This window comes from Nicotiana tomentosiformis, chromosome 7 (assembly GCF_000390325.3).
Source record: "Nicotiana tomentosiformis chromosome 7, ASM39032v3, whole genome shotgun sequence".
Classification (NCBI taxonomy): Eukaryota; Viridiplantae; Streptophyta; class Magnoliopsida; order Solanales; family Solanaceae; genus Nicotiana; species Nicotiana tomentosiformis.
In genome coordinates this window covers 7964676-7992285 of record NC_090818.1, presented here as the reverse complement: position 1 = coordinate 7992285, position 27610 = coordinate 7964676, and the positions used below count along the sequence as shown (strand labels likewise).

General features: G+C 39.1%; 1 protein-coding gene across 2 annotated transcripts in view; it reads left to right on the top strand.

The window, feature by feature from the left end:
* LOC104107066 (rRNA (cytosine-C(5))-methyltransferase NOP2C) overlaps positions 1–26622 on the top strand; it is a 43351-nt gene extending 16729 nt beyond the window's left edge. Inside the window, exons 7-13 of one of the 2 annotated variants that reach the window (XM_009615766.4) lie at positions 365–486; positions 1177–1387; positions 1884–2095; positions 3251–3351; positions 25415–25496; positions 25685–25746; positions 26267–26622. In XM_009615766.4, coding sequence (XP_009614061.1) covers positions 365–486; positions 1177–1387; positions 1884–2095; positions 3251–3351; positions 25415–25496; positions 25685–25746; positions 26267–26384 — 908 coding nt within the window. In that variant the 3' untranslated portion in view covers positions 26385–26622. Of the gene's footprint in view, positions 1–364; positions 487–1176; positions 1388–1883; positions 2096–3250; positions 3352–17803; positions 18140–25414; positions 25497–25684; positions 25747–26266 lie in introns of those variants that run through there. The other variant, XM_070181278.1, reaches the window with a different exon arrangement.
* The last annotated feature ends 988 nt before the right edge of the window (positions 26623–27610 follow it).

Here is a 27610-nt window from a genome sequence, read left to right as displayed (position 1 = left end):
CAACCTCTCTATCTTCATAAGGTAGGGGTAAGGTCTGTGTACACATTACCCTCCCTAGGCTCTACTTGTGGGATTACACTGGGTTTGTTGTTGTTGCTGTTGTCTTAATCTATAGCCTAATATATTTTACCTTTTGGAAAATGGAACACTGGTTTTGTGCTAAGTTACCTTGCTCTATGTCATCTATTTGTAACAACTTGAGATTGTATTCCTCTTTCTTTCTATGAAAGAAGTTTCTTCTTCTCTCTCTTTCCTTTTGACATTCTAATACAACTTATCACGTATGTTCTGCAAAAGTAGCTTGGTTAAGTGTTTTTCTCAACCCAAATGACACGTTTCTTCTTCCCACAACCAATTGTCCTAGATCCTCAACCAGGAGAGAGAGTATTGGACCTGTGTGCAGCTCCAGGGGGCAAAACCACAGCAATAGCAATCCTTATGAAGGACAAAGGGGAGGTTGTTGCTGTTGACAGATCTCATAATAAGGTGCACCTTTTGAACTTGGCAGGTGATTATAAGCGTATTATTTTTCTATAATATTTGCAAATATTTTAACTTAATAGTATTTTGGATTCCTTGATTCTAACCAAAAAGATTTGATAGTATTTTGGATTCCTTGATTCTAACCAAAAAGATTTGACATGGAAGGTTGTCACCTGGGTTAAAGGTGTCCTTAAATTGCTGGAACTTGCACCATTGCAGTCAGATCAATATATTGATTTTAAGTATTTGCTCAAATGCTGTAGCATTTTATGTCGAGTAATAGAAAGAATGACATGTAAGGTGACATATCTTACTTGAAGAAAATTTATACAATGGTATATGCTTTATATAAGTGACACTTGTTCAGATGCTGCTTTTTTGACTTGGAGAAATCCAGGTATCACTGTCCTATGATTGGCAGTAGAAGAATTAGCCTTTTTGACTCTTATTGACAAACCTTCCAGCCTTGATAGGAAGGCCCACCTAGTGCTTTCTTTTGAGGTTAAAAGCGCATGCTCGTCATTTCATAATTGGTAAATAAACTACATGAGTTAATACATAAAACGATTCCTATGACTAAGAACAAACTGTGAATTTTTGCACTAGTCCAGTTCAAAAGTCAAACTTCTTTCCATTTTTTGGATTGTATAGAAGAGGGACAAATTTTGCTGGTCTAATTGTGTTATGATACAGGTGCTTGGAATTCAGAAATTGGCGGCTGAAATGGGTTTAAGTTGTATAACTACATATAAGCTTGACGCACTGAAGTCTGTTTGTGATGGAGCTGAATCTGATAATTTGCCTAACGCATGCTGTAGTGAGGATGTTCAAAACATGCAAAAATCAGATTTATTATCCACTGATATAGATGGATCTGATGAAAAGTTACTATCTCAAAAGAATTGTGAGTACTCTGAAAACTTTCAATTTGAGCATGCTATTTTTCTGGTTTGGGATGAGTTGTTAATGTGGTATTCTGTTTGTTGTATGAAAAGATGACTTTGGTCTCTTCTTTTAGCCTGTTCAAGAGGTTTTGGCATCTCTCCTACTGGTTTATTTTTTTGGGGTCTTGTGAAACAGTAACCCCCCACTATAGTGATTCCACTACATTGATGTGCGTTGACCTTGCCATTGCCTGCCTAGCGACGTGTAATTAAATTAAGTAGGCTGATGTCTGTATACAGTTTATTTAAGGAAATTATGATGGGTATGAATTGTTTACATGTGCCATTTACATGTGTGTGTAAATTCATCAGACTGGTTTGCTAGTCCTTTGAAGAGTGCTAGCTCATAATTCTCTTAATTCAAGAACATTTTCACAAGCTCATGATCTGTAAATTCAGTATAAAAATGTTTACTGAAAGTTCCAATTAACTAGAGTAACTAAAAGAATCTTTCAGTCAATGACTTGCAGCTGAAGGATGGTCAGTACACTAGCAAAGCTGAACTGCGGAAACGTATCAGGAAACTCAAAAATGGGCCAGGAAGAAATCACACTGCAGGTGGGAGGGTTGAAAAGTCTAAAGGTTTTTCTCCCAATAGCTTTGATCGTGTGCTCCTTGATGCTCCTTGCTCTGCATTAGGTTTAAGACCTCGTCTCTTTGCTGGAGAGGTAAGACAGCTGCTGAATTGTCTCATTTCCATAGTATTCTTGCTCGTTTTCCTATGATTAAAGTTTCTCTACCATTTTATTCTGTTGGAATTTGGATGAAATAGAATTTTCTGCTTATGTAGGAATGGTTATGAGATGCACGCGGATAATCAGATAAATGTGGACGGGTTGTTATTTTTTCTGTCTGTCTTGTTTTGGACTATTGTATGATGTATAGATAGCAAATGGCTTATGCTGTCCTCCTTTAACATAAAAGCTTAATAATTGAGAATGAGTGTTACTGTAGGATAAGATTATGAAAAGAAGTGGGATAGTAAAAAACTAAAAGATCTTGTGGAGATGAGGAAAGGAATAAAACTTGTTAATTATATTTTGTGTAGGCTCTCTTTTATTTTATATTAACATGATTTGGTTAAAGTACCCAAAGCAAATGATGCTTTCCATGAATTTTATTAAGGGGTGGATCACTATCTTTTAATTTCCCTCTTCCCTTTAGTAAAAGATGACTGACTCTTAAAGTAATAGCTGGTCAAACCGTTTATCTTCTTGGGATGGTGACATCATGTCAAGCAATTCAGTTATGAAAGTGGATCACTATCTTTTAATTTCCCTCTTCCCTTTAGTAAAAGATGACTGACTCTTAAAGTAATAGCTGGTCAAACCGTTTATCTTCTTGGGATGGTGACATCATGTCAAGCAATTCAGTTATGAAAGTGGATCACTATCTTTTAATTTCCCTCTTCCCTTTAGTAAAAGATGACTGACTCTTAAAGTAATAGCTGGTCAAACCGTTTATCTTCTTGGGATGGTGACATCATGTCAAGCAATTCAGTTATGAAAGTGAATCAGTGGTACCTTCTTGAGGTAAAAATTAATTAATCCAATGACATGCAGATATTCTTAGACATCCTATTTTCCATTTAATGATGAGATTGAAAATGTCTTTCTTGTCTGGAAGTATCCGATGGATTGAGATGGAGACGAGGCTCTGATCAACTACACGAATTTTAATCAGAGAAAGTTTATTCCTATTTCCTGCATATTTCAACACTACTCCTCAAAAGTTATCCCCTTTTCATAGTAAGTTTGAGAAGACATTTCTGTTGTTATATGGAGGACAACTGATTCATAAAATGTTTCTCTTGTTATATCCAGGAGACAATTGATTCGTTGAGTAGTCATGCCAAATATCAGAGACGAATGTTTGACCAGGCTGTACAGCTTGTTCGCCCAGGTGGAGTTATTGTCTATTCCACGTAAGTACAACCATGTATCTCCTTATCAAAAAGTACAAACATGGATTTAAACTTTTTTAATGAGACTTGAGACTAATTCCATTATTGAGATTATTACAGCGAATTTCATCACTGCTTTTGTTGAGTTAGAATTATCATTCCGTCCGTCCTTTTTCTACTTAACTGACCTTGATACCAACTCTACATCTCTTTATGTTAATCTGAATTTCTCACTTTTTGGATCATGACAAATCACGAGCTCCCTGTCTGCAGTCTTTTCAACTTGTTCCTTTGTTCTCGTGACTGACTTAGTACTAGATCCTAATTCTTTTTCATGCTAGAGGCTGTGGTTTCAGAAAGTATTAGATGTGGCCTGACATTGATTTTGAAACAGTCCGCTAAAACATATATGCGTAACAAGGTTCTTAGTTTTCCTTTATCTTTAGGCATGGCTGTTTATACAAATCCATGAAGGGGTTTGTCACAAATAGCCGTTCCAGAATGTGGACTCATGTCCTAATGTGTAAATACACGAGTACAGACCAAATTTCAATGAGACATTAAGGTGGACTTATGTCTTAGTGTTGAATACATGAACACAGACCAGATTTCAGTGAGATATTGAAGTTTGGAAGACTTCATTTGACAAATTAATAATTAGGACAGCACAAGTTATATGATAAGAAATCAATTTCACAGATATCCAAATATTATGCACGAGTCTAACACAAATGTTCACAATGTGTTTTTGAATTATGAAGGTGATAGAGAGAACCTCTAGCTGTGTGAAAGTCATCCCATGGATTATTTAGCAGCTGCTAAATTCTCTGTGAATGCAATATGCAAATTGTGATGCGCTTTTTTTTTTTTTTTTTTTTTGCGTCCAAAGAAAATTTAGTGGGTTCGTGTGCACTTGCACTACCTCCATCCCCGCAAGAGATGAATTTGTTTTACTTAGTTAGAGAACTCTTTAGAATAATGTTAAATGTGAATAGTGAAGTTGCTAAAATCAATCACATCTTTTTAAGACAAAGCTACGCTGCTGTGCGTAGCTATTTCCAGAAGCTTTCTAAATTTTCAGCTCCATGAGATGCCTTCACCCTAGCTACGGTGCTTGACCAGGTTTGACTTCACTTAAGTAATGTGAGAAATCACGGGAGAATATATTATTGATATTAAATACTCAATATAATACAAGAGGTCATATTTATAGCTATAGTCTACAAAGTACATATTACTCCCATTCCAATGTGGGACTACACATAACTAACACTCCCCCTCAAGCCAGTGCATAAACATCATATGTACCGAGCTTGTTACATATGTAACTAATATGAGAACCAGTAAGAGACTTAGTAAAAATATTTGCTAGTTGATCATTCGACTTTACAAACTTTGTAACAATATTTCCTGAAAGTATTTTTTCTCTGACAAAGTGACAATCGATCTCAATGTGTTTAGTCCTCTCGTGGAACACCAGATTTGACGCAATATGAAGAGCAGCTTGGTTATCACACACCAATTCCATCTTGCTGATTTCTCCGAACTTTAACTCCTTGAGCAACTGCTTGACCCAAACTAACTCACACGTTGCCATAGCCATGGCCCGATATTCGGCTTCGGCGCTAGATCGAGCAACTACATTTTGTTTCTTGCTCTTCCACGAGACCAAATTACCTCCTACTAGAACACAATATCCAGACGTAGAACGTCTATCAAAAGGTGATCCTGCCCAATCAGTATCTGTGTACCCAACAATTTGCTCGTGGCCTCGATTCTCGAATAGTAATCCTTTGCTTGGAGCTGACTTTATATACCGAAGAATGCGAACAACTGCATCCCAGTGACTATCACAGGGGAATCCATAAACTGACTTACAACACTCACCGGAAAAGAAATGTCAGGTTTAGTCACTGTGAGGTAATTCAATTTGCCAACCAACCTCTTATATCTCGTAGGGTTTCTAAGAGGCTCCCCCTGTCCAGGCAGAAGCTTAGCATTCGGATCCATAGGAGAGTCAATAGGTCTGCAACCCATCATTCCAGCCTCCTCAAGAATGTCTAAGGCATACAACTGCATCCCAGTGACTATCACAGGGGAATCCATAAACTGACTTACAACACTCACCGGAAAAGAAATGTCAGGTTTAGTCACTGTGAGGTAATTCAATTTGCCAACCAACCTCCTATATCTCGTAGGGTCTCTAAGAGGCTTCCCCTGTCCAGGCAGAAGCTTAGCATTCGGATCCATAGGAGAGTCAATAGCTCTGCAACCCATCATTCCAGCCTCCTCAAGAATGTCTAAGGCATACTTCTGCTGTGAAATAACAATATCTGAGCTAGACTGAGCAACCTCAATACCTAAAAAATACTTCAATATGCCCAGATCCTTAGTCTGGAAGTGCTAAAAGAGATGCTGCTTCAGATTAGTAATACCATCCTGATCATTGTCAGTAATAATAATATCATCAACATAAACCACTAGATAAATACACAGATTAGGAGCATAATGCCGATAAAACACAGAGTGATCAGCCTCACTACGAGTCATGCCGAACTCCTGAATAATTGTGCTGAACTTACCAAACCAAGCTCGAGGGGACTGTTTCAAACCATATAGTGACCTGCGCAATCTGCACACACAACCATTAAACTCCCCCTGAGCAACAAAACCAGGTAGTTGCTCCATATAAACTTCTTCCTCAAGATCACCGTGGAGAAAAGCATTCTTAATGTCTAACTGATAAAGAGGCCAATGACGTACAACAACCATGGACAAAAAGAGACGAACAAATGCTACTTTAGCCACGGGAGAGAAAGTATCACTATAATCAAGCCCAAAAATCTGAGTATATCCTTTTGCAACAAGACGTGCCTTAAGCCGATCAACCCGGCCATCCGGGCCGACTTTGACTGCATAAACCCAACGACAACCAACAGTAGACTTACCTGCAGGAAGAGGAACAAGCTCCCAAGTGCGACTCGCATGTAAAGCAGACATCTCGTCAATCATAGCCTGTCGCCATCCTGGATGAGATAGTGCCTCACCCGTAGACTTAGGGATATAAACAGTGGACAAAGAAGATATAAAAGCATAATGAGGGGACGACAGACGATGATAACTTAAACCGACATAGTGGGGATTAGGCCTAAGTGTGGATCGTACATCTTTGCGGGGTGCAATTGGTTGACTAAGAGGAGACAAGTCCGCAGTAGGTGCAGAATCTTATGCATGGCGTGAACCACCTGAGCCTAATGTTGGATGTGGACGACGATGATAAGTCAAGAGTGGTGGAGTTACAGAAGGTTGAACTGGATTATGTGGAGGAACTAGAGCTATAGGTGGTGGAGCTTCAACTGGAGCTGCAGGTGGTGGAACTGGAGATGTAGAGGAAGATGAATGGGAGATAGTGACTGTATCTCCAGAAGATGAAACTGGTAGTACCTCAGAAATATCTAAGTGATAACCTGAACCTATAAAGTATGATTGGGTTCCAAAGAAGGTAACATCAGCGAACATAAGGTACCATTGGAGGTCAGGAGAGTAGCATCGATACCCCTTTTGTGTTCTCGAGTAACCCAGAAATACGCACTTAATAGCACGAGGGGCTAACTTATTTGTTCATGGAGTAAGGTTATGGACAAAACAAGTGCTTCCAAAGATACGGGGTGGAAGAGATAACAAAGGTAAGTGGGGAAACATGACAAAGAATGGAACTTGGTTCTGGATAGCTGAAGATGCCATACGATTAATAAGATAGCAAGATGTAAGAACTGCATCCCCCAAAAACGCAACAGAGCATGAGATTGTGTGAGTAGGGTACGAGCAGTTTCAATAAGATGTCTATTCTTTCTTTCAGCTACCCCATTTTGTTGAGATGTGTATGGACAAGATGCTTGATGAATAATCCCATGAGATTTCATAAACTGCTGAAATGGGGAAGACAAATACTCTCGGGCATTATCACTACGAAATGTGCGAATAGATATCCCAAATTGATTTTGAATTTCAGCGTGGAAGGTCTGGAAAATAGAAAACAATTTAGATCAATTTTTTATCAAAAATATCCAAGTGCACATGGAATAATCATCAATGAAACTAACAAAGTAGCGGAATCCCAAGGTGGAACTGACCTGACTAGGACCCCAAATATCTGAATGGACTAAAGTAAAAGGTGACTGCTCGATTATCAAGACGCCGAGGGAAATGGGAGAGAGTATGCTTACCGAGCTGACATGACTCACACTCTAGAGCTGACAAGTGAGATAAACCATATACCATTTTCTGAAGTTTTGACAAACTGGGATGTCCCAACTGTTTATGTAATAAATCTGGTGAATCAGTAACAGGACAAGTTGTTGAAGGAAGACAAGATGTGAGTCCATGTGATTTAGCAAGGATAAGGTAATAAAGTCCGTTTGATTCACGCCCGGTACCAATAATCCGCCCCGTAATGCGTTCTTGTATAAAAACATGGTCATCAAGAAATAAAACAGCGCATTTAAGTGATTTGGCTAAGCGACTAACAACTATGAGATTAAAAGGACTATTGGGAACATAATGGACTGAATCTAAAGGTAAGAAAGGAAGTGGGCTTGCTTGACCTATTGTAGTTGCCATGGTTTGAGACCCATTGGCCATTGTGACTCTTGGAAGAGATTGAGAATACGAAGTAGTAGTGAAAAGAGATTTGTTACCAGAAATATGATCTGATGCACCTGAATCAGTGACCCAAAACTCCGAGGATAAGATTGGGAGAAACAAGTCACGCTATTACCTGTTAGAACAACATAAGCTATCTTAGAAGATGTCTGCTTACATGCTTTGTGCTGAAGGAACTCAATATAATCTGCTACAGAAACCATCTGACTATTCAAAGTATCGGCTCCCATGTCGCTACAATTTGTAGTGGTAGGGTTAACTTGAAATAGTGGAAATAAGTAACTCCTATGGGAAAACTGAAGAAATAGCTGGGAAAACACTGCTTACAGCAGAAAACAGAAAATTATTTTGCGACGGAAATACTGTTCACATCGGAAAACACTGTAGCTCGCCGGAAAATTGTAAAGTTGTCGGAACCAGGATGGATAAACTCAGAATTACCTTGCGAGCAAGCTGTCCTGAAGAAATGTTTTCAAACAAAATGGCCGGAAAAGTCATTGTTCACGCCGGAAAAATATAAAAGTGGTCAGAATTTGATTTGAATTAGATTGGTAGGCTCAGAATTGTAAGGAGAGCATACTGTCCTGAAGAAGCTTCGCGAAAAAATGGCCGGAACCTTCGCCGGAAAAGTTGTTGCCGGCGCGTAGCAGCTTTTCTGCCAAATAAATTTTCAGGGGTTGGTCGTCGGAGGGTGATCTACCTCGTGGTGGTGTTGGTTTTAGCACAACACCGACAGAAAGTGACTTTCATGTAGACATGCCTTAGGTCACCGGAAAAATTGCACGATGACTAAGTTTTTTCTTTCCGGTTAACGCTGGAATGACGCACATCGATCTTTTCTCACTAATGCTCTGATACCATGTGAGAAAGTACAGGAGAAAATATATTATTGATATTAGATATTCAATATAATACAAGAGGTCCTATTTATAACTATCAAAGTACATATTACTCCCATTCCAATGTGGGACTACACATAACTAACAAGTAAAAATAGGGTCCAGGTAATATTATTTGTTATCCTACGGTCAAAACACAAACACAACATTTTATTTTCAAAAACCTACGCACAAAACCTACGCACACACCTCTCTCTCTCACCTTTGCACTCCTACGCACAAATGCACCTCCTCCGTCACTTCTTCTTCTTCTCCGGTCAGAATCCGACAACTCTAAGAATCTCAGGTATGTTTCAATCTCTTCTCTCTCGTTTCTCCATTCACTCGCTGGTACATCTCCTCTTGAGGTTGACGTTGATTACCCTTCATCTTTTGCTCAGAACCCAAGACATGAATACCTTCCACATCATGTATGTGCCGCGACGCTTGAGTTTGTTGAAGTTGCGCTTTTGCAAGTTGATTCATAGTGGTGGTCAACTCGGCAATGGCTTGACCATGATCTTGCAACTCCCTGTTGAGGTGAATCATATTCGGATCCTCTTGAGGCATATTTGCTCGGGATTACCAAGCGGATGATGTCTCCGCCATCTCATCAAGTATGGCACAAGCCTCCTGGTAAGGCGTGGTCATTAAGTTTCCACCTGCAAGTTGGTTCCCTAAACATTGATTGGTTGTGTTAATAGAAGTTTTTTTTTTTTTTTTGATGAAGTAAGAGAATTTCATTAAAGACATCAAGAAGATGCATAGCAAAAGAAACCCATGTTAAAACTAAGGAGCAGACACAATCCAAAAAATGATCACAACTAGATACAGGTGCCTGATTAAGCCAAGTAAAAAGGTTAAATAAACATTTAGCTCTAAGAGCATGATTTGGAGTTTATATCCCATCAAAACATAAGCTTTCCCTTTCGGTCCATATACACCAGAAAATAGAAGCAGGGACCAAAAGCCAAGTTCTTTTGATGGATTTGCCAACTCTCCAAGAGCACCAGTTTTCGTAGGCCTCTTTAATACTATTAGGCATGACCCAGGCTAGTCCAAAAATTGAAAAGAACATCACAAATCTGCTGCAATTGCACAATGGAGAAAAAGATGCCTCACACTCTCTGCCTTCATCTGACACATGCAGCACCTATTGACAATGTAGATGTTCCTCCGACTTAGATTATCTTGAGTGAGACATGCTTCATATAAGGTTATCCAAGTGAAGCCAATTACTTTAGGTGGAAGTTTAGTTCTTTAGATGAGTTTCCATGGCCAGTTGTCGATCAACTCCTTGTTTGAGCACAAATGTGCATAACCTTTCTTGACAGTGAATATCCCATCATGTCGGCCATCCCATAATAGTCTGTCTGTTTCCTAAGGTTTGATAGCGACCCCTGCTAGCTTAGATTGAAGCTCCAGATAGTCATTTAGCTCCCAGTCCTGGAAGTTTCTCCTTGTTTGTAGGTCCCATGAGTTGTTGTGCCATATTTGACCCACTGTGTAGTTTTGATTGCTAGCTATGAGATATAAATTTGGGTAGTCTTCTTTCGGAGTCTGGTTCCCTAACTACTTATCCTTCCGGAATGATACATGTGCTCCATGCCATAGTTTTATTGAAGATTTGAGCTGGAATTCACCCCATATGCTTGAGATATGCTTCCAGCGACCAGTGCCATGTGGTAATCTGCACCACATCTTTCCACATCCCAGTGTTCTCCATGTTGTGCCTCCAATGCCACTTCATTAGCATGCTCTTGTTGTGCAATGCTAGGTCTTTTATGCCCAATCCTCCATGCTCCTTTGGCAGAATCACTCTTGGCCATTTCACCAGATGAAATTTGTTGTTTTGACTATTTCATTCCCACATAAAGTTTCTTCTAATCTTGTCTAGCCTTTTCTGCACCCTGGCTGGTATAGGAAATGGGGACATGACGTATGTTGTTATGTTGTCCAGGACACTGTTAATGAGTGTTATTCTGCCCCCGAGTGAAAGATACTGCATTTGCCAAGTTTCAAGCCTTTTTTTCAAATTTCTCTACTACCCCATTCCAGATATCTTGTGACTTGACTTTGGCTCCAAGTGATAGACCCAAATATGTTGTGGGAAAAGATCCCACATTGCAACCCATTAGCTCTGCTAGCTCCTCCATATTTGGGACTGTTTACGGGGTAAATAGTGCTCTTCAATCTGTTCATGTAGAGGCCGGATATAGCTTCAAAAATCATGAGTGTGAGGTTAAGATAGAGCACATGCGTCAGCTCCACAGAAAATAAGCAGGTCATCTGCATACAAGAGATGAGAGCCACTAATTGAGTTCCCAACAGAACTTCCACCTTGAAACCCTCCAACCAGTGTATTTGGTTTGCTTTGTCAAGCATTTTGCTAAATGCTCCAACAAGGGGATCCTCTCTTACCCTTTTTGTTCATTTTGCTAAGGCCTTCCATTGCCAAAGTGAACAAAAAGGTTGAGAGCGGATCCCCTTGTCTCAATTCTTTCTGTGGGGAGAAGAAACCAACATGACCTCCATTGACAAGAACTGAATACTTCACAGTGGTTACACAAAACTTGATCCACCTGATCCAACCTGCACCAAACCCTATCTTCCCAAGTATATTGAATAGGTAAGACCAGTTTAGCTGGTCAAAGGCCTTTTCAATATCAAGTTTGAAAAGGAGACCTGACTGCCCTGATTTCTGTCTCCAGTCTAGTACCTCATTAGCAGTTAGTGCAACAGTGATTTGTCTTGTTTTGATGAATGCATTTTGATGCCCTGAGACAAGCTTCCCAATGACTCTTTTCAGTCCTTGAGTTCTATTGCACCTTTCTTCTTAGGAATCAGTGCAATAAAAGAGGCATTGCATGACCTGACCATCTGTCCATTTTGGTGAAAGTGTTGGAGTGCTCCCATAATATCTTTAATTATCTCCCATGATTTCTGATAAAATGCCATGGTGTAACCATCTGGACCTGGAGCTTTGTCTGAAGCACACTCTTTAATGACTGCTATAACCTCATTTTCTGTAAATGTTCTCTCCAGCCACACTTTTTCTTCCCCTGTGATTGTTGCAACATCATCAAACCTTGCTGTAGGTCTCCAATTCTCATTTTCTGTGTAGAGTTGCTGATAGAAACTAAGAATTTCACCCTTGATGAGATCTTTGTCTTCTGTAATTTCATCCCCTACTTTGAGTCTGTCAATTCCATTTGATCTTCTGTTTGCATTAGCCCTTTTCTGAAAAAACTTTGTGTTCCTGTCGCCTTCTTTGAGTCACAAGCATCTTGATTTTTGCCTCCACGATATTTCTTCTGCTTTGGCCATTTATTCCACTTCCATTTTTAGGCTTATGATCTTCTCTTTCTCTTCCCGAGTTTGTATTCTACCTTTAGTGTTCTGTTGCAATGTGAGAAGGTCTTCTAGTGCTTTTCTTTTCTTAAGCCTATCAATCTCAATTCCTCCTTATTCCAGATGGTAAGATCTTTTTTGAGTAGCTTGAGTTTTTGTGTAACAGTGAAGTCGGGATGGCCACTGACTTCATAGCTCTGCCCACCATGCCTTGACTTTATTCATGAAGCCCTTCATCCCCAACCATATGTTCTCACATTTAAAGTAAGAAGGGTTAGTGTTCCGGTCACCACATTCTAGCATCAGTGGAATGTGATCAGAGATGACATTAGGGAGAGCAATCTGATTGATTTTGCTAAAGGAATCATTCCATTCATTTGAGATAAAAAATCTATCTATTCTAGATGCTTGAATGATGTCCTCCCCTCTAGTCCATGTGTAAAAAGTCCCCTGCAAAGGAAGATCCACCAAGCAAAGATCTTGAATTACATTTGAAAAATTTCGCATGGCCCTGGATCTTTTCACACAATTGAGTCTCTCATTTTCGAATCTGCATACATTAAAGTCCCCCCTTATCACCCACTGATTAGGCCAAATCCCTCTTATGGCTCCAAGTTCACTCCACAACTCTTCCCTTTCAATGTTAGTGTGCGGCCCATAGACCCCTGTGTAAAGCACCAACTGAAGGCCTCATTTAGACTTTCCAACATACAAGAGAGAGAGTAAATCCCCTGCTGTATTTGAGTGCAATTCCACTGTCTTCTATCCCACATGATGATGATCCCACCCCTAGTACCACTGGCTTTGAGTTCAGCCCAATTGACCCATCTGTTGCCCCAAATCTGCCTGGCTAAGAATCTGTTCCTCTTCTAATTTAGTTTCTTGAAGACAGAGAACATCTGGTTTCCACTCACTGATTAATGATTTAAGAGTGTCCCTCTTCCCATTATTATTCAACCCCTTTATGTTCCAGCTTAAAATCTCAACTTTCATCTGGAAAATGATTGGTATTTCCTATCCCTGTTCTTCTCTCACCCCATCATAATTCACCGAGCAAATCAATCTCTTGACAGTTTCTCCCTTCGTCTTCTTTGTTTTCTTGCTCCTATCCCTTGCTTTTGATTACCAGTTGTTGTCTTCTTTGTTCCATTCTCATAATCATGTCGAAGATTTCATGCTCAAAACCCTTTACGTTGATTCCAAACACCTTGCATGCTTTCCCATCACCAATTTGGTCCACTTGGATATTTCAATTATAAAAGGATTCTGAATTCTCTGGTCTACAGAGTCGTACCATGGAGAGATGGACAGTCGCTGAAAGAGAGAGAAGAATGAGCAGAATCAGTGTCACTTACCAATGGTGAAGTGATCCCCATAGTTGGCGCAGGTAGAAGAAGAGGGTAACTCCTTTCCTCTGCTTCATCATCTGCTTCCAGGTGTTGTTCTGTATCTTTTGGTTGGTGAAAATCTGACGAGGATTTGATATGAGGAGTGGGTAATATAATAGATTGGCTATGGATTGGTGTAGTGGTAATTGGGCCTTTATATTTCCAGATTTGTTTGGGCCTTTTATAAATAAATTTCTCCTTTCTTTTTTCCCTGTTTTTTGGGCTTTTAAAATAGTATGCGTGGTCCAAATTTTTTGTACCCGAAGGCCCAGCATTATCCGGTTTAAATGAAAATTGAACCGGCATCGATTCTTTGCAAAAGTTGTCCATCAATTTTGAATCCCTGTTAGGTCTGACCCCCACGTGATACTTCACATGCTTGTCAATAGACTTGACAATAGGTTTGGTGGGGTTTGAGGTGTTCTTTCCCTGACCCATCCCCTTCAGAGAAACAACGACCTTCTTTCCGGCGATTCGTACGTACTCATCTGGTAAGATTGCTCTTTCATATCTCCAATCACCCACTTCTACCTCCACCTTGTGGAATCTCTGCTAACGATTCTTTCACGCAGATCCGTGCCCATATCAAATTGGTTCTTGATTTTGTATCTATGTCAATTCCAACAAAGCCTCCACATAATTCCCGATAGACCGGAAGGTGCTTTTTGACCAGACATTTAACGGGATACCAAAGGCTCTAACCTATTTTTGATCTGAGCGTGGCTTTGCCATGTTAGACCCAGTCACCGACGACCACCATTTAAGTGATAACTTTCTTTATTCCGAAACCACTCCCCTGCTTTAACTCTCTCGGCTTCCTGCTGTGATGGCAGTTGAAAAAGGAATTGATTGTGAGTTAGACTTGTTACACTGATTCTTGCTGTGACTTGCCATCTCCTAACGAACTAGTTCCGTAACACCTATGGTGATGGTGAAGGACTGAATGGGTTGTTGCGAGTACCAATTAGGACAGTAGATGAAAGATTGAGTGCTGTTGCTTGCGTCTGGTATGATTTTGACTGTATTATCCTCCACCACAACTTTCCCACGGTAAAAGGTTTGTTGCAATATGTTCTCGGTCATATCGTTGTTAGGACATTCCTTCACCACGGTTCTATAGCGTTCCCAAATTTCATTTAGTGGCTCATTTGGTTCTTGCTTGAATGCCAAGATTTCATCCCTCAAAGTAGCCATGTGCCAGGGTGAGAAGAATTTGGCAATAAACTTCTCTGCCAACTCATCCCAAGTATGGATAGAATGGTTCGGTAAGCGCTCTAGCCAATCCAAAGCCTTTCCCCTTAGGGAGAAAGGAAATAACCTCAATTTCAAAGCGTCCTCGGACACATTTGTTTGCTTACTTCCCCAACAAGCATCTACGAATCCCTTTTAAGTGCTTGTATGCATTTTGATGAGGTGCTCCGGTGAAGTAGCCTCTTTGCTCAAGCAAGGTAAGCATGACATTTGTAATTTGCAAATTGCCCGCATTAATGCGAGGGGGGACAATTGTACTTGCATAGCCATCATTTAATGCGACATATTGTTGAGCCGGTTAGCCATGTGGAGGTGGTGGTGGTGGAGGCGGCGGAGGGTGGTTTTGGTTTTGCCCTCGACCACGGCGGTTTCCTTGAACCGGAGCCGCTTCTTCATCTACCATATCTTCTTCAATGGCCCCAAGAGGCAAATCACCAAGGTCATTGTTGTTCGCCATTGGTAACCTATAACAAGCACATACGAATCAAAGTATCACGAAGTAAAGATAAGAACTCAAGAAAACACACAATTACAAAGTAACACAAGAACACCGTACTCCCCAGCAACGACGCCAAATATTGGTGACGTCCAATCCTGCACCTGTAAAGGAAGTGTAGCACGATCGTTAGCAATAATAAACCCAACAAAGGTTGGGGTCGAATCCCACAAGGAGTAGGTGTGTGTTAGAGTGTCCAAATGTGTATAAACTTGATAATTCTTAATGTAATCTTCAAACAAAAGGTGGTTGTTCAATTAATTTAAAAGTTACTTCTAAAATTACTATGTAAACTAGTCTAGGAATTTTATCGAACACTTAGAATACAAGTAAAGATATAGTTGTAACAAATAAGAGAATGCGCTAAGATTGTTCCCCTTCGTGTAGGCTATGCTTTTGGGTATACAAATATTCAATTCTAGTTAATTAAGCATGTATTATGACCTCAATTTCTATTCTACCAACTTAATGTCTTCCAACACTTGAGGTTTTTACCTCAAGTTGCTCTTCCAAGTCAACTAAGGCTCAATGATAAGCAATTGATTAATCCAAGTAGAAATCACACTATTCCTAGCTAGATTTCATTAATCAAGTGATTAACCCACTTAATTCCTTGCTAATTACCTTGTACCTAAGCAAAATTCCACTTTTCCTAGATAGAACAAGCAAAATAGGCATGTATTTAGTGTTTGCAACCACAATCAATCGATAAAGCATGGAATAATTAGATAACACAAAGCTTGATCAAACTTGAGAGTAAAATTAATAACCCAAAAACATCACCACACTTAGGTTTCACAATCCTAGCTTAATAAACTTAGCTAGACATATTAAAGAAGGAAAATACAAAAAGAGATGGAAATCTAAGCATAATAGCTAAAGAGGAAAGAAAGATTGTGTAAAACAATGGTGACGTCACCCAAAATCCCAAAGAGGAAATCCCAAAAGATGCTACATAAGTATTCTTCCAAAAAGATCCCCTAGAGTGACTTAAAATAACTATTTATACCAAGTCCCACAAGTAGACAAAATTGCCCTTCGGATGGCATAGCTACGCAAAAGGTGGTGCGTAGCTACGCCCAACAACTCTCTCTTGTAATGCTTCAGGTCTTCAGTTGATGTAGGTAAGGAGCGTAGCTACGCATGGCAACATAGCTAATTCCAGAACACTATAAAATCTTCAGCTTCTAATGCCTCAGTAGCATAGCTACGCACATCTTCCGCTTTTCTTTATCGCTGAATACATATGTAGCCCTTCAAACTTGTCCCATATTTCCACCTAGACACTTAAACTAAAGCTTGTATCTATTGGCAGTGTTATCAAAGACGAAAAGCGCAAAAAAGCTCCACGGCCCATTGGGGCTTTAAGCGCAAAGGGCAAATAAAGCGCGGACTTTAATGAAAAAAGGCGCAACTGGAGCAAAAAGTAAAAATATGTATATGTAGTCCAAGACCAATAATTATAAGCATGAACAACAAATATATGGACAAAAAAAGTTGAAGAAAAAATAACGATAAAGTGAAATATCAATTGTTCAGTGTCGCATTTTCAGGATTATACTCATGGGCAAGGAAAGTATGCTTTAGAGCCTTGATGCGACACTGAAGCGCCCGCAAAGCGAGGCGAAACGCTCAACATGTTTTGAGCCTCGCTTTAGGGCTTAAGCGAGCCTTTGACAACACTGCCTATGGGACACTTAATCTCTATTGAAACTGTCTTATTAGGCATAATTTGCTGAGGTGGCACAATACGTGCATAACACAGATTTTTGGAGTGTGGAATGCCATACCTTTTAATTTTTTGATTTTTTTTCTTGTCACCCCTCCCTTCGCCGCCGCCATCATCACATACCATTAGCACCACTACCTTCACCCAATATCAAACACTACCCTAATCCTTCTACCTAGTCTCTATCCTCTCTACCTTAGCAGGCGACTGCAGTGGCAGCACTGAAGCACTACATGAGAACCTTTAACGGAGCCATCGCCAAATACCGACAATAGCTGACTGCAACTGGATAAGGACAATAAAATTTTTCCGAATATATAGGTCCCCAAGCCTTCCAAAATCAGCACATATCTCGATTTCCAAGCAAGACAAAGCTCCAATCAATTTTCCCAGCTTCAATTTAATTTCTGAATGAATTTCCACCATTAGAATCTTCAACTCGAATTCCCAACACTGAAGGTTTTTTTTCCTTGAAAAATTTCACCTCCAAATTCATAACCACAATGTTACAACTCGAAATTCTATCTCAGTAACGTTTCAGATCAATTTTCTAGTCAAACGGTAATCCGAGGCTTAAAATCAAACTTGGAACCATGACTTAAACAAGATTAACGGAAGGAAAGCTACCAAAATAATCGTGTACTCTTTTTTGTTATGATATTTGAAAATGAAAGACAGAGAGAAATTTGATGGTGTTGTGTGGATTTTGAAGGTGCAGTTCAGTGGGTGTCTACAATGGAGGAGTTCGGTGGCGTGAAGAAGGAGACGGTGGTCTCCATGTTTTTCTTCTTTTTTTCCTTTTTTCTTTCTGATGTGTCCTTCAGTGATTGGTGATTTTCTCCATATCATCGGCGTGTGATCCACACATTTTATATCTTTAGTTTATTGTTTGCAAGGTGTTTAATAGGTACAATTTTAATAGAGATCAAGTGCCTAATAAGTACAAGTCTTAGTATAAGTGTCTAGGTGGAAATATGAGACAAGTTTGAGGGGATCTGTATGTATTCAACCTTTCTTTATTTTCATTCTTTTAACACTTTTAAACTTCCATTCACCATTCTCATGCATGTTTTTGATACTTTTCTTTTCCTCTTGGCTCTTTAATCACTTCACACCCTGTAACTTCATCATTTAAAGCATAATTAATCAATTAATTCCAACAAACAGAGCATAAAACTCTATCAAAACACTAGAAAAATTAGTTGAAATGCTAACTTATCAAACATCAACTACTACTTCCTCCCTCCCAATTTATTTGACACTCTTTCCAATTTAGGACATCCAAAGATGTTTGACACTATTCCATTTCTATGCAATTTTTTACAATTTTCAAGAATTTGAATTCGTTAACTTGTTCAGATTTTCTGTAAATTTGAAAGACTGCACCTCCTTGGTGCAGTTGTTATATATACAAAATTTGTTACCTTCTCCCAAAAAAAAAAAAAATTGTTCAGATTTTAGGACTTCAGCGTGATATTTTCTCCATCGAAATCTAACTTTGCAGCCATTACTTTAATATTTTCTTTCTCTACCACTATATAATATACAAGTCAAAAATTAACATTTTAAACTCCATTTGCAGCCATTGGAAGGGGAGCCTTAGCTTAACTAAAGTTGCTGCCATGTGACCAAGAGGTCACGGGTTCAAGCTGTGGAAACAGCCTCTTGCAGAAATGCAGGTTAAGGCTGCGTACAATAGACCTTTGTGGTCCGGCCCTTCCCCGGACCTCGCGCATAGCGGGAGTTTAGTGCACCGGGTTGCCCCTTTTAAACTCCATTTGCAGTCAAATACCGCCATATAAAATGGATTGGAAAGACCATTAGTATATATCGTTTGAATTCTTGAATGAAAAGTTTGCACTTATTGAAAGGGTTCCAAGAAAACTGGGATGGATCACGGATATAAAAGAATGATGACCAAGTAAATAAGGACGGAGGTGTTAGTAACCCTTAGACAACTTGTCCTAATTTTAAAAAAAAACCTTCCACAGACTTGACAGCTATTCCGAATGGGGCAATTGTACTTGGTAGTTGTCTCATTTTGTTAGCCATAGAAAGTCCATACTTTTTTTGGTCAAATAAATTTTTTATTCAACCAAGTAAAGATTTATACACAGCTAACTCTTTTGGACTCAAGAGTTAGTTCTCTAGGAAGATTAAAACTATACTCTAATTCTATCTATGCAGGGTAACAATTCAATCTATCTAATATACTCTTCCATTTACAATTTCTCTGCCCTTTAACATGTAACTGTATAACTATTTCCTTCACCCTCTGCCTAGCCTCTTGCTTCCTTTGTTGAAATCTTCTTGCATTTCTCTCTGCCCAGATATGATACACAGTTGCTGCAAAGAGAAATCCTAGAATATGAGCCCTTGGTCTGTTGTTGATCCTGCTTGCTACCCAAGTGACTTCCTCCTGCCAAGTGCCAATGTTCCTTCTTATTCCCAACCAGCCTAGGAGAGTATTCCACACCTGATGTGAATAAGGACAGTCTAATAGGATATGCTCCTAGGTTTCCTCTGTGTCAGATTCACACAGTACACACTCTTTTTCAACCTGTATTCCCCATCTCTCTAACCTGTCAACAGTAGATAGCCTGTGCTGGATTGCTAACCAGAGAATGAATTGATGCCTGGGAATAATACTTTGCACCAAAACTGTTTTCTTCCAATCTACTTTCTGAAACTGAGGAGTGAAGAATTGATATGCTTTCTTAATGCTGAACTTTCCCTGTATTTCAAAGCTTTTTAACAGTACCTCAGGGTCACCATGATTCACTAGCCAGCTCTTTGCTTCCAATATCTTCCTAACTAGCCAACAAGCTTGGTTAGGAATAGGAATTTGCACTAGATCTCTCTGCTTTATATAGAAACAGTGGATCCATTTTACCCATAGGCTATCCTTTTTTTGAGTAACAGCCCATAGAAGCTTACAGATTGCTGATTTGTTCCATCTATAGAATTCCAGAATATTTAATCCTCCAGCAGACCTAGGCATGCACAGTTTTTCCCAAGCTACTAGCGCTTTTCTGGAAACCTCATTTGTACCTGTCCATAGGAATGTTCTCATACATTTGTTACCATAGCGATGATCTTTTTTGGCAGTAGAAAGATTTGAGCCCAGTAAGTCTGCATCTCAAATAATACACTTTTAATCGGTTGCAGTCTCCCACTGTAAGATAGAAATTTAGTAGACCAGCATCTAATCTTTGCAATCATCTTTTCTACTAGTGGCAAACATTGGTGTATTTTGAGTTTCCTTGAAGATAGTGGTACTCCTAGGTATCTAAATGGCATTTCCCCAGCAGAGAAGCCCATCTCCTGAATGATCTGGTGCTTGAATTCACTGGACACCCCTGCTACATAGAGTGAACTTTATCAATATTGGCTTTAAGCCCAGAAACTCCAGACAAGTGATTAAATGCCTGTAACATTAACTGGATGGAGATTCTATCTGCCCTGCAGCACATTAGCAAATCATCCGCAAAACAAATGTGTACTAGATCCAACTTTGAGCATCTGGGATGGTAGTTGAAATCAGGGTTTTGTTTCAAGTTCTTCAGGGATCTATTCAAATACTCCATAGCCAGGACAAATAGGTAAGGGGACATTGGATCCCCCTATCTTAGTCCGTTTTTTGCCTGAAACCTTGTGGTCAATCCACCATTAATCAATAGTGAATAGCTGACAGTTGAAACACAAGCCATGATCCAGTTGACCATCTTCAAAGGGAAACCAAATTCAAGCAACACCATCTATAGGAATCCCCACTCCACTGAGTCATAAGCCTTATGTTTATTTTGACAATACATCTAGGTGACACCCCTTTCCTAGAGTATCCTTTGACCAATTCATGGGCTATTATTACATTGTCCAGAATACTTCTCCCCTCAATAAAGGCTGATTGAGATGGACCTACAATGAGATCCACTACTCTCTTCAATCTAGTAGTCAAGATTTTAGCAATTAGCTTGTATAGAGTTGAACAACAAGCTATTGATCTAAATTCTTTGACCATAGTAGGAGCTGAAACTTTAGGTACCAGTGTCAGAGTGGTACAATTAATCTCTTTTAGAAGTTGTCCATTTTCAAAAAACTGTAGTATTGCTGTTATTACCTTTGCTCCAATAGTATCCCAGTATGCTTTTAAAAAACTCAGCTGGGAAGCCATCTATGCCTGGAGCTTTGTCATTTGGTAGTTCCTTGAGAGCCTGTATCACATCCTCCCTAGTCACAGGTTTAACCAGGTCCTGTTGCTGTGCTGCAGATAGACAAGGTCCATTTCTTGCTACAGCTATGTCAATACAAGGTAGCTCTGTTGCAGAGGTGCCTAATAAACTCTTGAAGAATGTGATGAATTCCTGTTGGACTGACTTTGGATCAGTGATTAAAACTCCCTGTTCATTCTGAATGGAAGAAATTCTGTTTCTACCCTGTCTAGCTTTCATGTGAGCATGAAAGAATTTGGTATTTGAGTCACCAGAGGAGATCCATGTAGCCCTGGATTTCTGTTTGAGGACTCTTTCATGAATGACATCCCATTTTTCCATCTCCATCAATGTCTCTTTTTCCTCATTTATAAGCCTGCTATTGAATAAGTCTTCTGCAAGATTGTCTTGGATATCACCTAGCTTTTGTTTCAGATTAAGCAATCTGCATTCTAATGAGGAGTATTCTTTATTCAAATGCTTAGCTTCTAACTCCACCAATTTCAGTTTCTGCCATATACATACAGTGACCTCTGATATTCTGCTGCCACACATTTTGGACAATTATCTTGAATGCTTCTTGTTGTAGCAGAACATTGAGAAGTCTGAAGGGGCTTTTCAGGTATTGTCTAGCAACTACAGTGTTGATCACTATAGGAGAATGATCTGAGCACTCAGGGTTGAGATAATTGGCTTCAATACTGCTGTTGTCTGTAACCACTCAGCATTACCAAACACCAATCAATATGGTTGTATATCCTGTCAGGGACATCTTGTTTATTACACCAAGAGAATTGCCAGCCTTTCCTAGTCACTTGTCCCACCCCCAAATCAGTAATGCAATTTTGGAAGTCAATTGTTTCAGTAGGATGGACTAGTACCGCATTGACTCTATCATCACTATGTAGAAGAGTATTGAAATCTCCCAATATGATCCAAGGGCCATTTATAGTTCCTTTTAGTCTTCTTAACTGTTCCCACAATGGTTTCTCTTCAGTGATAGTATTATACCCATAGATATAGGTTAATTCACAATTAAACTGAGATAACCTATCCACAATATGACAGTGAATCAACTGGCAGAACTAGAGAGGATAGTCACTGCAACTGTTGCTCTTCTCCAGCCAATCCAAATCCTTCCATTAGGTGCATGAGCACAATCTGTATAAAAATCCCATTCCACCCCAAATCTCCTAGTAACTTTTGTAACTTTATGTTGTTTTACTCGTAGTCTCTTTAAATTTCCCAGCTGTCTGGGGAGTTGTATTAATTGGAAGAAGTGTACAAGAGGGGGACTAGACCTTACCTCCAACAATACAACAATAGGATAAAACGTTATCCTACAAAAATCAGGGTAGTGGTGGGCAAGAATAACCATACCCTGCGAATCGATAATGTGATTTAGCTAACAAAAGAATTGGCCTTGTCGAACCTTGATCTTAAGCTTGGCATCTGCCCAGTGTTTTGGAGAGCGAGAAGCGGAAAAAAGCGAGGAGGCCTCGCTTCACCGAAGTACGAAATTTTTTTCAGATTACAGAGTATTTCAAAAAGTGAAGCGAAGCACGCGCTTTTTTCATGTGAAGCGCAATATAACACATAAATAGAAAAAATTAAATAGGCATAGATAAATGACCAAGAACTCAATAAAAATAACATTTTAAGCAAATGTTTCAATTATAAATTAAGAAGTAAATAACAGATACTAAAACTAGATAGTCATTAATCCTCAAAAAGTCAACATATTAAGCAAATGCAAAACCAAATCACAAAAGGAACTGTTAAAACATGGCATAACAGTGACCAGCAGAAAACAGAGCAGTGAACAGCAAACAGCAGAAATTAAAAAAAAAAAAAAAAAAACAGAGCACAAGCATAAATTAGAAAACAGGGGTGAACAGAGAAATAAGAACTGAAAAAAATAGAAAAGAGGGGCAACTTCTCTATATCGCTTTAGGGCAGGGGTGATCCTTCTTCTGCACCTTTTTCTGAACTCGTGGTGGTTGTATCTACTCCGGTTGATTCTCTTTTCCAGTCTTCAGTATAGTGCTCAAATTGGACACAATTCTGACAGAACTTAGGCCTCCACTCATATTCAATGTCTTGATTCCAAATGTTGCCATCAGATTTTTCAATGGTTACCTTGTCTGGCAGTGGTTGAGTTATGTCCATCTTAATGAGAATTCTGGCATATGAGATCCTATCACCTTTGGCAGTCAATTTATCAGTACATATTGGTCGACCCAAATAGCTGGCAAGTCGACCCAAGTTCTCTTCAGTCCAGCATTGTAAAGGCAATTTAGGGAATGACACCCATAGAGGAACAAATCTCAGAGGCTCCTTGTTCAATTTAAAATCTGGTACCCATTCCTTTAGTATTATCGGTCTGCTGTTGAAGGTGTAAGGCCCATTTTGAAGTAAGATGTGCTTATCTTCCTCCGAGTCAAACTTGAAAATGAAGTACCCATCGTCATGGAGGAATACTCTCGGAGTTGAAAAAAAATGCCACACTCCATAGACAAACTGTAACATCTCCTTAAACGCAGGAGTGCCACCCAAAACATAACCAATTAATGCACTTCAACATTTCCTACTATGTTCCTCCATTTTTGTTTCATTTAGCTTCACAACTTTGACTCCATTTTTAATGACTGGGGGAGGGGGGGACTTCAATTGCATGCCTAGGTTTTGAGCTCGATTGTTTTTAACCACATCCGCCATAGTAGGAATTTCAGATCCAGAGTTTACCTTGGTAGGGCTTGGCGCAGGTTGTGCAATGGGGAAATTCAGCCGTCGAGCAGTAGTATTAGTTGTCTCATCCTTATGTATCGGTACCGGCGACTGGATCTCCTGTGGCACACGACTTGGACCTTCTGCTCCCGGCACCCAGTTGATCAATTGCAATGGAACCAGAGCTTGGGGAACGCCTGACTGAAGGGTAATTACCCTCACATCATCATCTATCTTCGTCGCAGGGATTGGAGCTTGAGTTGCCTGTCGTTTCCGGCGCGGCATCGCGGGGAGCGCACGTTAGCACACCTTTGCTTAACTTGCGCCTGCAGAGCTTCTCTCTCCTCTCTCTAAATGTTGCTCTTGCAAATTATTTCAGTTTCACTGTTATTCTTTCCCAAGTGGTATAATATTACTTTTAAGTCCATACTTGTTAAGAGTGTAGATGATGGACCTTCTCAAAAAGAGTGTAAATCGTTGAATCTAGACATCCTTAATGGTGGTTGTGATTACACGGAAGTTGGTTGGAGATATTATGTTTGGCCAAAGTGAAAACTGCTAAATATGCTTGCTTGCTCTTAACCACTTGATTGAGCACCAAAACTTCCTCTTCCCTTTAATTTAGACATGACTCATGAGCACACTGTGCTCTACACATAGTGTCTGCTGAGGATAGAAGTTCCTCTTTGGGAGCCAGATTAACTTATATTAAGATGTGATAAGATTCTTCATCAGCTAGAGAAGATTGTGCTGATTGTAGTTATGCCTTTCAGTTGCAATTTACTGATAAGGAGATGGGAGATGAGGTTTCAGAGAAGGAGTGGGTTGTGAGTAGATCTGATGGCTTTTCAGGAAAGTGCATGTTTGGCCTTTTAAGGACCTAGGGTTGCCCAGAGGTCACATGAGGTTTTCTTGTTTGATTGTTTTTGGAACATAATTCAAGTTTTAGCTTCCTTTACTTGAAAAAACGTAATGTATATGGGTTCTCTACTGCTTCCAGAGTTCTTTAAGTGCATATGTTTTTCTTTTGTGTTGTCTGAGTGGGGTAGCACCTGTAGTATTAATTAATGGAGTTCTTACTTTCTGAGAGCAGGGGCGAAGCTACACTCTGGTAAAATATTAGGTTTTAGAGGTATATAACATACATTGAACACTCTTTGTCGGAAATTTTGTTTACTTCTTTTAAGTTTGAACATCCTATGGGAAATTCCTGGCTTCGCCTGACAGTAATACCTCCATGCTCCCCCACATTTTTTGCTCATTTTTGAGACAAGCATTTAATGTCATGCGCTTTAATTATGTAGACTTAATGGAGTGGTCGACTGATTCTTCCAATACTTAGTCATATGTTTAATAGCCTGAACAACTGATGTTACTGCTTCCAACTTCAGATGTACAATAAACCCTGGTGAGAATGAAGCGTTGGTTCGATATGCATTGGACACACACAAGTTTCTCTCGTTAGCATCACAGGTTAGCTTAAAAGCTTGCATATTCATTTAAAACAATACTTCCAGTAAATTTATATTAAAGGAATTGTTTGCTGTGTAGAAATCATTGAGGATGTATAGTGAGAAATTACTTTTCATCAATATACTCATCAAGATTTTCTAGCTTACCATTGATCTTACTTATATTTCTAAATCATGTGTTTCTTTCAGCATCCAAAAATTGGAGGACCCGGCCTCACTGGTAGTTGTCAATTGCCTGACGGATTTATTGAGTAAGCATCTTTCCATTTCATAGTGTTTGCTTTGCAAGACGTAGTTGTCACTTGTGTGTTGAAAAACTGTATAAACAGTTTATACCCATGACATGTGCTTTAGCTAGTTAAGCTCATTTTGTTCGTTCTGCTGTCATTCTCGTATGTTCTTATAAGATGGATGTGTTGGTGTCTATTGAGTAATTCCTAAAATATGTATGGCGAAGCTTGAATGTGTGTGCATGCCAAACAAAGATTGTAACAACTAAAAGATAAAGAAAGAACCTTTGAGTCATCTCTATTTTTTCTAAATTTTAACTGCCTAGACTAGTAGCAGAACAGAGATTAATATAGATACAGAATTTCTGCAATGGCTGTACGTTTATTTGAAAGGTAGTAGTTTTTCCATCGTCATTGTAGGAACGGCATCATATAAACATCATGGTGTGATGCTGTTTCTTGTGCGGAAACTCATCAGTATATGTTGCATTATATATCATGATTGGTGGTATTGACATCACCGCTGCTTTTAAATTTCCAGGGAATGGTTAAAGCCCGGCGAGGAAAATCGTGTTCAGAGATTTGATCCGTCATCCGACCTTGATACGATAGGATTTTTCATAGCCAAGTTCAGTGTTGGACACAAACATCTGAGTTGAATGTGACGTAACACTAACTCTGGGAACAGGTGATTTGGCAATGAAATTACATGAACTTCGATGATGCAAGTTCAGGCCCAATGTAGTAACTTGTTAGATTGCAGAATCAGTTAGTGAAACTTTGAATGCACGATAGACTAGCCATATACTGAGACCTGTAAGAGAACTGACAATCTTATATTTTGTTGGTATTTGAACTACTCTTGCCAAATTCTGGCAACTTCCAAGGATTAAACAACTCACTGATTGCACTAAAGAATGCTTAATCGTGATTACGACTTCCGCAGCTAGATATTGTGTTCATTGGAGACGGCTAAAGTTGCTAGTTCCGCATTGAAGATACTATCGAGCAAAAGACATAAGTATAGAGAAATTATTAAATAGAAAATGACTTGACAAATCCAATAAATTCCGCTCGTAATTGAATGGATAATACAACGAAACTTTGTGAAATTGTTTTTTACTCGCTACAAGTATTTCGCTCTAGCTCTCTAGTTCTCTTGGCTATCATTACATTTTTTGACTCGTGGAAAGTGGAAAGGCAGAAGCGTCTCTTTTGAAAGGAGTCAATAAAAAATCAAAATATGGGCTAACTTAAACTAATTTAAAACTTAAATCGAATTTTCTATTCTTACGCATTCTGAGTCTTTGCGAAATACTTAAACTATTGAAGACAAATCCAGTGAAATTGTACACGTCTGAGGGTAATGTATACACAAATTTTACCCTACCTTATGAAGGAAGAGAAGTTGTTTCTGATACAATATATATTATATTAAAAGGACGAAAGACCCTTAGCGAAATGTTATTCGTCTTTTTTATCCTTGGTAAGTACATTTTATGTTGGATAAATTCGTAATTTTAATACAAAAAGGTATTTTGAGAAAAACAAAATTAAATTGCCCAACAATTTATGTCACTTTAGGTTTTAGCATTATATTTTTCTACCGTAATTAGTGTCCTTTTAGATTAGGATTGTTTAAACAGAATTGTCGAGCAATTAATGTTAGTCTTCTTTTATCATAATTAAAGCCACATTTTGGTCTTCTAGAATTCTAAACCAAAAGTACATAAGGAACAACAATTAATGACACTAGATTTAGTATTCTTTTAGTATAATAATAATTTCAGTAGGTTACAAAGTTAATTTTTTGTTGTCTAGAATTTTAAACCAAAACGAAATCAGAAGCAACATTTATTTTTGCTTTAGGCTTGGTATTCTTTTA